Source organism: Pyxicephalus adspersus, chromosome 6, assembly GCF_032062135.1.
Source record: "Pyxicephalus adspersus chromosome 6, UCB_Pads_2.0, whole genome shotgun sequence".
NCBI lineage: Eukaryota > Metazoa > Chordata > Amphibia > Anura > Pyxicephalidae > Pyxicephalus > Pyxicephalus adspersus.
The window spans coordinates 58,727,085-58,740,868 of record NC_092863.1 but is presented as its reverse complement, the minus strand read 5'-3'; the positions used below and the strand labels follow the sequence as shown (position 1 = coordinate 58,740,868).

Genomic DNA, 13,784 nt, shown 5'->3' with positions numbered 1-13,784 from the left:
ACCTCAGTCAGTGATCTATAGTTCTATCTAATGAAAGAGAGATTCTATGTTCTGCTTGCATGTAGAACACTGCTGATTGTGATGCAATAACAACATTCATCATACTAATGAAGCATGTCAGCTGGTAAACTCACCCTTCAGGTCCATCCAGGTCCGATCAAGATGAAGGACCTCCTGATTCAGGAGAACCTCCAAACTTGTGGAGTTTTCTGCTAGACGTACCTCTATCACATCTGAATCCTTCTCTTGCATAGCCACAGAGGAGAAGCCAGTTACGGAAGTGAGGGAACCTGAAGTATGGAAGAAAATATTACTATATTAAGTAAAGAAAAGTTTGCAATACTAACCTATACCGTTATCACCAAAATAGTTGGCCAGCTCATTACAGCCTTTTAAAAGGTATTATCCCATAAGCAAGCCAAAGTTGCAATGAGACCAGCCTTTTTTATAGCTGGGTTATGTACATCATCTTCATGGGTATTGGTGGTGGTAGAGGAGTTTTAAAATTTGTATAAAATAGTATATAATGCACAATCAATAGTTCTAGAAATATTTGAAATTAAAAACGCAAATAAAAGCAACGACATACTACAGAGGCTTTTGTTTGTTCTATGGGTAGAAAGGGTAGTCAGGTTTTGGGCATCCTTTTGATCAGTGGTCGGCAAACTCTGGCCTTTAGGCCAGATACGGCCTAGTCGGTAGTTTGTTCTGGCCAAATGCTCCCTGGCCGATCCAGCCTATTCCCGACTGGCTCCGGAGCCGCGGGTTGTCGGCTGGATCGGCAAGGGGGCGTTAGGCCGGAGCCGCTGAAACCCTGAAGCTGCATGCGGCTCTTGAGCCTCCTCTTGCTGTGGCTCCCCTATTTACTGCGGCAGGCATTAACACTTCTGCACTGGGGTAAATAGGGAACGCCCCCTGAAGTGAAATCTATTTCCTCCGCAATGCATATGGAGGAGAGGGATTTCCCTTCAGGGGGGCGTTCCTGGTGGGGGGCAGAGACATTAGGGGGGGACTCGAGAGAGAGTCCGGCCTAGGGTGCCCACCCCTGAAGTGGCCTAGTGGCCACAAAAGTTTGCCTATCTCTGCTTTTGATGATGATGTATCTTCAGTCTGAAAAGAGATGGTATTGTCCATTAACAGTAACATTTTGTATCATTTAAATACATGCAAATATGGTACACACTTACCATTTTCAAAATTAGCAGCTTGAGTACGACCTTGAATCGTTAGTGAATGGTATGTGGAACTGACCAATGTGTATTCACCTCTACCCTTAAAAGTAAAATTAGAGCCATCAAAGGTAACAAAATGAGGATCTCCAAATGAAGAAGCTGTAAAAGACATAATACATATAGGTACATTATTAAACCTAATCTAATGTGTACTTTTCACCTTTATTATAAAAAGTTGTTCACTTAGAAAAGTGAAATATCACCTTGCAACTGACGTTCACTCAGTAAATCAGAAGCTTTGGATTCGACCACTCACAACTGAATTTTTACCTTATTTACTATGCTAAGTGAACATTCCCTAGCAAGGCAATAATTCAATGTGTAGAGTAAACAAGCTAATCTCTGTCAGACGAACCCACTGTCATAGGTTCACTCCTCTCCTTCTTTGCACATTTTACTACAGGCCATTGGTATAGTTACCATGTATATTCCTACAAAACGCCAAAGACGCCAAACAGCCCCTGGACAATGCATGTTGCTTCTAGGAAAAATGCATCAACTTTGCCACAAGCAACTGCCTGAGAAAAAAGGAAGAAAACAAAAACTGCCAACGTCCCTCATTTCATTTGCAACCAGCTTTAGGAGGTATGTAGGAACAATTTTTCAAGGAAGGGTCCCTAGTCTAAATTTATATATTACTCTGGCCTAACTGTTGTATGCCAGTCAGAGACATAATTTGCTCTTGTTCAGAGTGAATCTCCTAGCCCGGTGATTGGTTATTTTCTCCTGTTGCTAGGAAGGTGTTTCTACATATAGTTTAGGGAAGAACCAATCCCTGATGATGTTTGTCTGCCTTACCCAATCACCATGGGTATGGCTCAGTGGGGCTTTCCCAGAGCAGAGGAGATTGGGAAACATCCTGAGTGTGAAAGCCCAGCTATGGTCATGTAGGAAGGGGAAACCTTTATGTCCTGGCTGACCCCAGTTGGGTCTTTAGGCCATGCCAGACTCATGACCTAGGTTTGTGAAGAGGCCTGAGTTGTGGAGAATTGCTCAACTGGGGAAGCCCTCAGCACATCTCTCCTATGAAGGATGCGATTTTGCAAGTTCCTTTATACTCAGGACCATTAGGAGTTGGGCCAACCTATCCAGAGCCGGTAGAAATTAGGAACAGCTTGGGGTGTCAGCTATTGTAGAGGTGCTCTAAAATTGGCATGCATTGAAAGACCCTGAGGAGCGGGATCTTTAGGACCTTGACAGAGAGCCAATGAGAGACATTCATGCCTTCAGATCATGAGCCTATTGGTTAATTGGGGCATCCTGTACGCTTACCCTCTTTTCTGTACTTTCTGAAAGTTCAGCAACTCCCTAAACTACAAGAAATTACTAAACCAGACTTGATTTGTAAGAAGAGCAAACCTAACATCTAATATCCATATCTAATAACCATAACTCTTCTAATAGAGACAGTTCCACTGACAATGATCTAAGTCTTTTGTTTTTTAAAACAAAAAAAAAGGAGTGGTAGAAATTCTCACAACAATAAAACATTACAAACCGCTAATACTTCTCCTTGCTATTCAAAACAACAGCAAAGACAAATTACAAATTAATTGAGAGTTACATGCCAGATTTCACATATTAGTAGACACATTACATTACATGAGACCTATAATGGTACATAGTATGTAAAAAAATACATAACAGCTACTATTTTTTACCAAGCCACTCTTATCTTTAAACATTTTAACTGTATATTACAAGGGATTTCAGACTGTGAACATGTATACAATCTACGCTGCTGAGATTAGTGGGCCAAGTGCCCAGAACAGATCAATAGACCGAGTTTCTAACAATTATTAAGAGGTCAAGAAAATAATGTGCAAAATGTTATTCACTTATGCTGTGTTAAATGTCTGCATATATAAATGTAACATAATTACAGTGTATTTTGAGTTCATTTTTCACATTTCCTCACAGCATATTAATCAGTAAAGAAATTGTTTTATATTTTGAGGAGGTAAAACCAACTTCTTCCACTAGGTGGAGGTATTGCATTAACAAAAATAGTAACAGGAGCATAGCCGTTTCATATGCACATTTCACTGGTTATGTTTTCCTACAGCAGAAAACTTCAGCAATGCACTGAGCATAACTACATAACTGGTAAAGTCATTCTAGATATTTGACCCCAATTCATAATTCAATATTTTTTTATCAAATCTCTCCTTTGGTTTCTATTTTGTTTTTTTCTTTTGAGTATGATGTATAAACTGATAAAAAAAAATGCATTAAAAAAAAAAAAACAAAACGCCAGCCCAAAACTACAAGATCTAAACAATACACAAAAAATACACAAAAAAAAATACATTTAATTATATAGTAATGATTACAGAACTCTAATAATTTCTGTCTTATAAAACCCTTAAAAAAAACTTTCAAACTTTCAGGTCTTAAAGCGTACCTAAATTCAGAAATTTCATTTTTCATAAACGGGTAGACAACCCTTTTATGTAAAGTAAAAATTCTGTTTAAATTTTTAAAGAGTGCAACACTCTTTAAAAAAAAAAAAGGGTGCAGCACCACCCACTAATTCTCAATCACCTAGGCGATCGAGAATGAATGAGAGCACAAAGCCTCCCGGCATACCTACATCATGCATCCTGGGAGGCTCTTGGGCGCTCCTTTTTGTGAAAAAAGAAATATTTGCTGATCTCACCAATACGCAGTTTTTTTTCCAACCTACGTCACCCGATCTCGCACCTGTGTCGGGTGGCATAGGAGAATGACCCAGGAAGAAGGGGCAAAGATAGTGGAGAGATACGGATGCTGGGACGACGCGGGACCCGATGGAAGAGACCTCCGGATGGATTGGACTGCCCTGCGGGATTGAAGGTAAGTGTATTTTTTTTTTGTTTTAGGAACTTTTCAGTTTACTTAAGATAACTACTGATTTAATTACTATTATCACTGCTAACAGTACATTAGTGTGGTGGTCAGTAAGAAGGATGCTTATTACATTGCTGGCCAGATGGAAGGATGTCACCCTTACAGATAGCCAAAAAGATTATTGGTGACAGATAAACTGACCTGATAAGTGCAAACTGCCCATGGAACCCCTAGTAACCTCTGGAGGAACCCTGGTTGAGATATATTGTTTTATAATAATAATATGGCAGGAATGGGTCCTATACATAATAATGTGTCTATCATTCCCATTTCAGAAAGTTGCAAGACATGGCAAAGTGATCGGTGCACTTTGTACATTACCTTCAATTTTACTTGCATATGAAATTAATTTTCATGTAATGGTCAAGGTTTAGGCTTATATTTTTTAGGATATGTATGTACAGTACATACTTTTTTACCATATGAAAATGTCATGATGACCAGTCTAAATGTCTAAATGACCAGTAACAAGTGTGCACATTTGCTGTTCCCCACCAGACTCAACTCCTCTATTTCCAATCACCATTCTTTTACCCACAAATGCCCTTCAGACAGAAGACATGAAGGCAATCACATTTCATTGGTGGTCAGATTTGTTATTCCAGCCCACCAACCCCACACATACACCCCCTGAACAATATTAATGGATATCTGCAGGTAATAATTTGCTTTGTGTATGAAGCAAATAGTATGCTGCATCTAATATCCTATTGTATTTGTTGTAATTATTACACTGACATAATGGGTAGTGCCCAGACAAGAAAATAATCCTACATAGTTGCCTAGGGCATATTTGTGTCTCTGTGCAGGACAAATATTATCATTATTTAACTGGGTCAACCACATACATATCTTTAAATAGGTCAGACTATTTTGTATTACTTATTGCGATGCTTTTATTTTCTTCTAAAAGCTAATTTTCTTAGGATCTATCAGAAGAACCTCCTTTTATCTTTTGAATTAAAAATTCTGAATATTACAAATTTTTTAAAATACGGATTGCCAAAATTTGGCTTGCTCACTATTCCACTCTCTATGGTCTTGCCAATACAGCATTGCCTTCTGGAGGCTGATATTGCTTTTTATCTTTAATGTTGTGGGATCTCCGATGCCTGTAGACCCCCTTTTATGCCTGTTTGGGCAATAAAAGGGAAGATCAATAATCACTGGGCATGGCTACCCAGAAAAGCTGGATGACAATCTATTGGCTGCGGGAAGGGCTATTATGCAGGAATGGCTCCACACCCAAGCACCCACCCAATGGATGGTCATAGCTTCCATAAGGACGATCTTCTACAGAAAGATACTGGAGGCTGAACTCTCTACCACAGGCAGGTCACCCGATTTATTAATGGATGGAATTATTTTATCTCTAAAGTAGCAAGTGTAGAGAAGTGTTCTCGTATATTTGGGCAGTTTAAATACTCTACCTGGGGTATTAACCAACAATGCCTTGGGACCTGACTCCTTTGAAACCCTGATGGATCGTGAATTGGCTATATAGGCTATATAGAGTAATGTTTTTATGTTTTTTGTGGCACTATATGGGGAATGTTTCTTATCTCTTTTCTCCCCCCTCTTTTCCCCTTTGGCTACTTACCTACCTGACCTGCCTACTAATGACTAAGTGTATTTCGTATGTTTAAAAAACTCCATGAAGTTAAAAAAAAAAATAAAGTTTGCCACTACAGTTTAGTCTGTTCAAACTTTTGTTTTGGTGCAGACTTGCAATCACAAAACAGGTCCTACTATTGTGGACTTTCAATTACAGGTCTGTTGCAAAATGCTGTTAGGAAACTTTATTTTTATATTTGAATGTATTTTTCCAGTATCAACTTCAAATAATCACTTTCTACAAAACATATATCATTGCAATAATTAATGCAATGAATTATGTTTAAAAGTTTCATTCAAACTTTTGAAAAGTGAGAGGTTATCCATGAAATTTATGCTTCTCTGTACTCTCTGCTTCTCTATGAACAACTTTTATGCCAATCAGTTTTGGGCAAACACCAGTTAACGTAGGTCACTGGCACTGGGTATCAAATGAAAACATATAGTGGGTAAAATTTTTTTACTTCCTTACCAACCCTGCCTTGGCTATGCAGACAATGCACCATATTATTTAGCATAAGAAACTGTTAGAAACTGATAGAAAAAGTTTTACCTACAAAATAATTGTAATTGTAATAATTTTAAATAAGAGTATAAGTGGCATTGTTAAACTGAACAACCAGGTTGATGAACTGATTTCTCTGTACTGCAGAGCAGTACAGCTGGGTCACCTTCCTATCCATCTGTGACTGGGCAATGAAAGAACAGCAGAAGACAAAAAAGCTCATCTCCCTACCCTTTATGTGTTTTCACCATAAAATAGAATAAAACATTTACATCAATTGCTTTTAAAAATTCATTAAAAGATGAATTATTCTTAACACCTACATTACAGCATTAAATGTTTATGAGTTCAGTTTTGACTTTAGCTATAATATATATGCTGATGCAGTAATACTTTGACTAGCTTGTTGTCTTCAAGAACCTATCTCATGTTACATTATTATACTTGTATCTGGCAAGTGCATCTCACAAACATTTACTTACCAACTTTTGGTGGTTTATACTTGCGACAGTCACTAGAAGGCCTGAGACTCATGTAGTAGTCACAGTTATCTGACCACAGGCAACAGTAATAGAAAGATATCACATCATAGAGCCAGTGAGAAAAGCCAGGTACTTTGGGGGGCTTCTTGTATGGTGGGGAGCCCCAATCATGACCTCGGTCAGGGGTACTGCCCCCTATGGAATCACTGGTGAGGACTTGGAAACCATCTTTATCATAACAACACTGCTGACCTGCTGCATAGGTGGGACTGGAAAAATAAAATTTTTATTGTTAGCAAAACCGTGACAGTTCAGAGCTTAACGCAGGCAAACCCGTCAACATCTACCCATCCACTCCAAAATATCAACAACCTAATATTATGTTCCAAATGGCCCCATGGTTTATCCTATAAGCTTATTATTAGGAAAAACAGTGACATCATATTGTCATAACAATAATACTTTAACTAATCAGGTAGCAGGTCCTCCAAATCATTGCCTACTTTACCACTATCAACAGTGGATCTGCACCCTCATTGATTTCACTGGTCCCCAGCCACAGTTCCTTGGGAATGGTGGAAACAATATCAATAACTTGCAGACTATCCCTGGCCCACATACCACACTTGCTGTAAAAGCACATCGCTTCGGAAACCCATAGCAGAGATGGTTCCCCACACAACTCCATCACCTTCTCAATGCACTGCCCTCAAGGACATCAAACCAATAAACCCAAATTGAACGCAGACAAACTCCCACCTACACCAAATCCCAATTAACAGGAAGGGATGGTGGGAATTTCATACCTTGCAGACCAGACCTCTGACCTCAATCTCTAACCCCTAATTTCCTATATATCTTACTTTCCACCCCCTTCACCAATCTTGTTCTTAAATTCTCATTGACTTCCCTACCCCACATTTACCCCCATCCTGTATTTCAAATATCAATAGGGTAATTATTATACAACAATTTTTCCCTGAGCTTTCCCTATTCTTTGTTATTAATTAGATGTATTATAATGGGAGAATATGGGAGTATTGTAATAAAGCTTACCTGCCATAGACGGCTCTGACACAGTGCACAGCTCCAGGATGGTAAGTACATGTGCTTCCCGTCTCTATATTACATCCGTAGTCTGGCTGCAAATATAGAAGCATAAATATGGATTTGTAGGTATGGGAAATGTAACTGTATAATATCTCACTACACATCAAAAGATTTGTGTTTTATTTATTCCTACCAGGCACTTAGAAAGTTCTCAAAGGCCAAAACTTTGGACTATACAATCTAAACAATTTCCACAATTAGATTTCTCCTGTTTAAACATATGAAGCAGTTTATTCTCCCTAAGTCATCTTTGATTAAGATTGATTGGGTGACAGTGAGTTTTTTTCATCTTCAGTGTTAGAATAACTCAAACTCCCTTTACTATACAGAAAGAGGAACATAATTGCTACACGTATGAGCTGCATTAAAACACATCCTACAAAAAAAGATCAATGCATGCTGAGATTTCTAGAATCAATTCAGCTTTCTCCTCACCAACACCACCAAAGTCACTCAAGTGTCTCAAAGAATGAATGAAAACTTAGCGAATATATTATACTATAATGTGCTAGAACTAAATTATTAGCAATACAAGGTTAAAGCTATCACATCATCAAACAATTATCTCAATATGTCCACAAAAATGTAGTGTTTGTATTGTAAAAACCTACATGAAATCTCCCAGTATCTGCCCTGGCTTGTTCCAACGTGCAAGGACAATCAATGATTTCAGAGAGAAAATTAGGAAGACTCTTATCATTTTTGTGCCAATCAACACATTTTTTATAGGCCCAGCCAGCAGAATCCTTACGAAAGTCTTCACCTAGGTGCCAAGCCATGGCATGATCCACACTCCATAATGAATGGACATCCCTGTAATCACAAATATAAGGTCTGGTTTTAATCATAAACCCATTTATTGGGCATTTTCTTTATTTTAATCGTTCCGATATGCTTTTGTAAGAAGAAGGCAAAACATGTAATGGAGTTTCATAAAGTCATCCATTTGGCTTTAAAGTTTGGAGCATCCCAAACTTTAAAGCCAAATGGATGAAATTGCACACTAATGGCCAGTTCTGTCTAATACAAAAGTCAGATATCTGTTCTGAATATTCATATCGTACAGAGAACTTCAGAAAAGCGTGTTTATATACATATTTAAAAGGAAGAGGGTCACTGTAGCTGCAAATCCTAAAAAAAAGTCACTGAAAGACTCAAAGAAAACTTTGGGTTGCCATAACCTGCACTGAAACATCATAATATTTAAGACAAAATTGTGTCTCTTTTTCAAAGGTAGAATGAATTGGGTGTGTTAATTGAAACAATAGCGACACATACTTCATTATAACCAGTAATACTTGTTATACCTGATATATTTAAGTAACTTTTTAAATAAGGTGCTGTGTAAATTGCAAATATAAATATATGCTTAGGATAGTAATTCATTTTTTCGTCAGAGCTAGGTATTTCATATAGCATTTGTGCTCTGAGATTATTTTATTAAAGTCCAACTCCAGCCAAAAATAGTTTTATGGTAAAAAAATGTCTTTCTTTTTTACGTCCGTATTACAACTGGGAAGATTTACCCGGCCATTTGAAAGAAGGAAAAAAATCAGGGCAGTGGTCAACATCAGGGTAGGAGGACACTGACAGTAACAGAAACCACATGGGACTTGTAAGCCATCCCCATCCAACTGGAAAAATGTCTTATTGCATTTCATGTCACTGCTGGAGAGATTTTCCACAACATCCAACTTCAATGATTATGCAGACCATAATAATTATTATGACAGGGGTTGTAAGCTTTCTCTGCCCTAAAATGAACAATCCTATCACAGATTAAATATTTTCAATGTATTTATTTTTTAATTGTTTATAATAAATTACCTTGCCCCATTACCAAGTTGACTTGGAACAATTCTTAGGCTTCCAAACTCATAGGCGCTATGTTCTGGAGGTGCTGGACTGGGAGTAAATGTGTAACTCCCTTTGTTAGCATAATTATGTACCAATGTATAGAGGTATTTCCAGGCTGCTGTCCATTGCTCTGAATAAGGTTCTCCTAGCCATTGTAATACAAATAAGAAAATTATAAACAATTTCAAGGATCTAAATGTAGTTTTATTGCCCTCCAAACAATGAAAAAATAACAATTTTCTTTATGACTGGTAAAACAAATCTCATCACTACATAAATACATCTTTTAATAGAATGAGCATGTTGCACTTCTTTTACATGTTACCTGATTCCTCATAGCCCCAGACTTCAATGTTAATTGTGTCCTCTTTGAACGTGTTTGGATCCCATTTCACAGTCAAGGTGCCATCATAATCGGGTGTGCCATAGTACTGCCATTTTGTTTCATTCTCTAGAGTGCATTTTTCTGACTCAGACACTTTTCCAGGGTGCACTGTAATAATAATGTAGGTAAATATCAGTCCTCAAAACAGCGCGAAAACTGTGATATTAAGTCACAACATTCTCTTTCAGTTTCACGGTGATTGCTAGAAGTTTTTATTCTAACGTATTAAGAGTCTCTACATAGTATCTTAGGTCCACAAAACATTACCTTTTATAAACCTCACCCACTGTCAGCAAATATCTGCAGGCAGATAAACTAAAGTTTCCATTCTATATGTGGGCATGTTTCTGGTTGTATATTGATTGTGTTTCTGTGGACCCTTTTGTGGTTCTGTCAGCATGCTACTTATTGTGTGTCTGCTGGGGTGTTTCTAGCTGTATAGTATGGTACTGTTTCCCTGCAGGTATGTTTTTGGTTCTGACAGTGCTGTTTTGATATGTCTTTCCGAATTGTTCTATTTCTGTCAGTTCAGTAGTTTTGTCAGTACCACAGAGAATAATTCTCCGTCTCAGTCTGGTACTAATTGTGTCCCTGTGAAATGTATACCTTGATCTGTACAATACTGATTGTAACTGTGTCTGTACAGTATTGATTGTGTTTCTGCAGATATGTTTCTGCTGATGTCAGTATGATACTGATTGTGTTTCTGCTGAAGTTTATCAGGTAGTTTTAGTGTAATGGTATATTATATTTATACATACATGATATATTATATATATATACAAACACACACACACAATTCTTTAAATTTTCTACATTTAGCTAAATAATACTGTATCTAAGTGCTATGAGGTGGGATGGATGAAACTAGATCTTAGGGTGATTTTTACTTTACTAAATGTTTAAAAATGTTACCAATTTTTACCAAGAATTCTATGAGACTGAGAACCTGGCTATGGTAAATGCAGTGCCACCCACTGGACATTTATTTTGAAAAAGAAAAATCACTAACAATAAAATTGTGATTTGGTAAGAAGATAGTAATGGTAATTTTTTTATTGGGTTTAATATTATTTGGTTATACACTGCAAAATTTCACATAATTACCTGAGAGCCAAGTACCAGAGTGGGGATATGTTTCACCTCCATCCACGGAAATTTCAAATGGAATACGTCCAGTCTCATATAGTAGAGGTGACACACAATGGGCCTTTCCTGTTTCATCCACATAACCATTGACATAGATTTCTTTGTTAAACCTGATGAAACAGAACATGTATTACTCATTATGGCATACTTTTATGTCATAAAATGAACTCCTTCTGCTGTATCACTATCTGTTTCTATCTGTCATTTGCAACCCCCTATTTAATGTACAGCGCTGCGTAATATGTTGCCGCTATATATTCCCTGTTTATTAATAAGTAAATAAAAAGTTAAAAAAGGTTATTTCCAACTTGCAGAACTTAAAACTATCCTTGAACAAAACACAAATTAGCCACTAATGCTTTAATAAGCTAGACAAACTGTTACTACATTTATAAGAGCCAGAAATTCTTTTCACTTCTCCCCAAAACTTGCTTTATTTTGCTGCGATGGGTTTGATTAAGATTCACCCCACCCTATTTCCATGTCCAGCAAGTGGGTCCTTATTGTCTATTGAGGCAGGGTGCCTGAACAGGGGATAGTAGGAAGGCATAGCTTATTTCTAAGAAACTCAACCCCTTTGTAACTTAATGAGCCAAGGATAGAGTGGTGCACAGAATAGACTTTTAAAGATGGAAATAGACAACAAAAGCTTTTTCATTAATATAAGATAGAAGAAAAAATAGAACAACTGTCTGTTTTTATTATTATGTGTCCCCCTAGGTAGATTCTTCTTATTTTAGGAAGAATTACTCTTACATGAGTTTGTGTCTCTGGAACAGAAAGTAAAGAGATATTTCCTCCATGGGACCCAGGGAGCAAACACATTAGTTTTCAGAGCTTTTAAAATATTTACACTTTATTTAAAACCTAAAAACATTTAGGAATATATATACACTTTAAAGTAAAGGAAATTCTTTGAAAGGCTGACAAGCTTATCAAAGACTACACTTTCTTCCTCCAATTTAGATGCAATTACAGAGCGGGGATATTTATTATAGACATAGTGATATACAGTGTGTTAAAGGTATGAAGACATTTTAAAAGCTTGCTAATTCCCCACAAGCTCTAAAATCATTGTTTATATGGGAGAATATTGTATAATTTAGTCATTTACTTGGGTTCCTTTGAATGTGTTTGCTTCAAATCCTAATGGAAGATACCTGCAGACTTGCTTTCATTGACTACATAAAATAATATCATCTAGAGTTAGATTAGCAACATTTATTCATATTTTAACATTAAAATTGTTCCACTTGACAAGAGATTTATTGAGAAAGTAACTTTTTCTAAAGGGTGGTACATAATAAAAAGTAGAGTACAGGGAGATCAGAGTTGGTTGCCCTGAACTAAACTTTGTGCTATATGTCAACATGTATTATTTTTGTTGATAAGTAAATCATAAAAATTCAGTTTTCTGATAATGGGTCTGACTTATCAAAGATAGAATATCATGGAAGAATCTGGGTGATCCAGTAAATCTGGAATTGATCTCCTCCAGGACTGAGAGATATTTTCCAGGTGTATCACCCAGAGTCTCCCATGATAGTTTATCTTTCCCAGGGTTGGAGAGCTACAATAAATTAGGCCCAATGTGTCAAGTTGCATTTATGAAACAAGTTGCATAGACCTTTTTATTTTAATCTTGTAAATACATTCCTGAATACATAATAAAAACATTTACTGTTACAACAGGGAAACCAAAATAAAGTAGTATATAATCTTATTCCCAACTGCTGTTTGTCAATGCCTTGTAAGTATTCCTTGCTGCACTGCATTGATCAATTCCTCTATATGCATGACTTTACTCTCAGAAATATATTCTGAAAAGTACAAAAAAAAACAGAGAAATTGCTGAAAGATTCCATTACTTTTTACATACTGTACCTGCATTTCACTAGAGAGCTGTTATCAAAGGTCACACCCAGAATGACAAAGTCTCTGCCTCCCATCAAGAGGCCAGACTCTGGTGCAATACGCACACAATATGTGCGGTAGTCTGGACAGCAGTTGCCAAGATTCTCACAGGTTACATGACAGGAGCATTGACCCACAAGTTGTCCGCACTGCATCGAACAAGAATTGTCGGCTGCTAATAAATCAAAAACACAGATTGCTGCATTAATTTCAAACACTGACAATATATTTGGCTACTTACACAAATAAAACCATTGTTTGGTATATTGTAATGGAACATTCATCCTATTATATCTGATTATTATACAAGTCTATTTTGCCAACGTATCCAGTAACAATATGCAGGATGCAGTAATTAGATTAACCTCACATTATCCCTAATTTCACAAATTAACTGTTGAATCAATGATAATGTATTATGTGCTATGTTTTTTGGATTTGTTCCTGGGCCCAAAGAATTTGGTCCAGGAATGGGGAAACCTCATTGGTGATATTGACACCATGCTGATCCATAATTGGTAAGAAGAACAGAAATCTGTCAGGCTCATTAATGGAGTGATAAACTTTGAGCAACTTTAGAAATGGTACCAGATTAGATGATGACAGTGTAGGACCATTTTAGGATATATTAATGGATGCACTAGTGT

The 13,784-nt window shown here is 37.0% G+C and overlaps 1 protein-coding gene across 1 annotated transcript in view; it reads right to left on the bottom strand.

Moving 5' to 3' along the window:
• LOC140333940 (uncharacterized) overlaps window positions 1-13,784 on the bottom strand; it is an 82,380-nt gene that overhangs the window by 33,422 nt on the left and 35,174 nt on the right. Inside the window, exons 14-22 of the mRNA XM_072415970.1 lie at window positions 13,108-13,312; window positions 11,182-11,333; window positions 10,015-10,182; window positions 9,660-9,834; window positions 8,444-8,645; window positions 7,779-7,864; window positions 6,723-6,991; window positions 1,188-1,331; window positions 135-290 (exon numbers count right to left, since the gene is read on the bottom strand). Coding sequence (XP_072272071.1) covers window positions 135-290; window positions 1,188-1,331; window positions 6,723-6,991; window positions 7,779-7,864; window positions 8,444-8,645; window positions 9,660-9,834; window positions 10,015-10,182; window positions 11,182-11,333; window positions 13,108-13,312 — 1,557 coding nt within the window. The remainder of the gene's footprint in view (window positions 1-134; window positions 291-1,187; window positions 1,332-6,722; window positions 6,992-7,778; window positions 7,865-8,443; window positions 8,646-9,659; window positions 9,835-10,014; window positions 10,183-11,181; window positions 11,334-13,107; window positions 13,313-13,784) is intronic.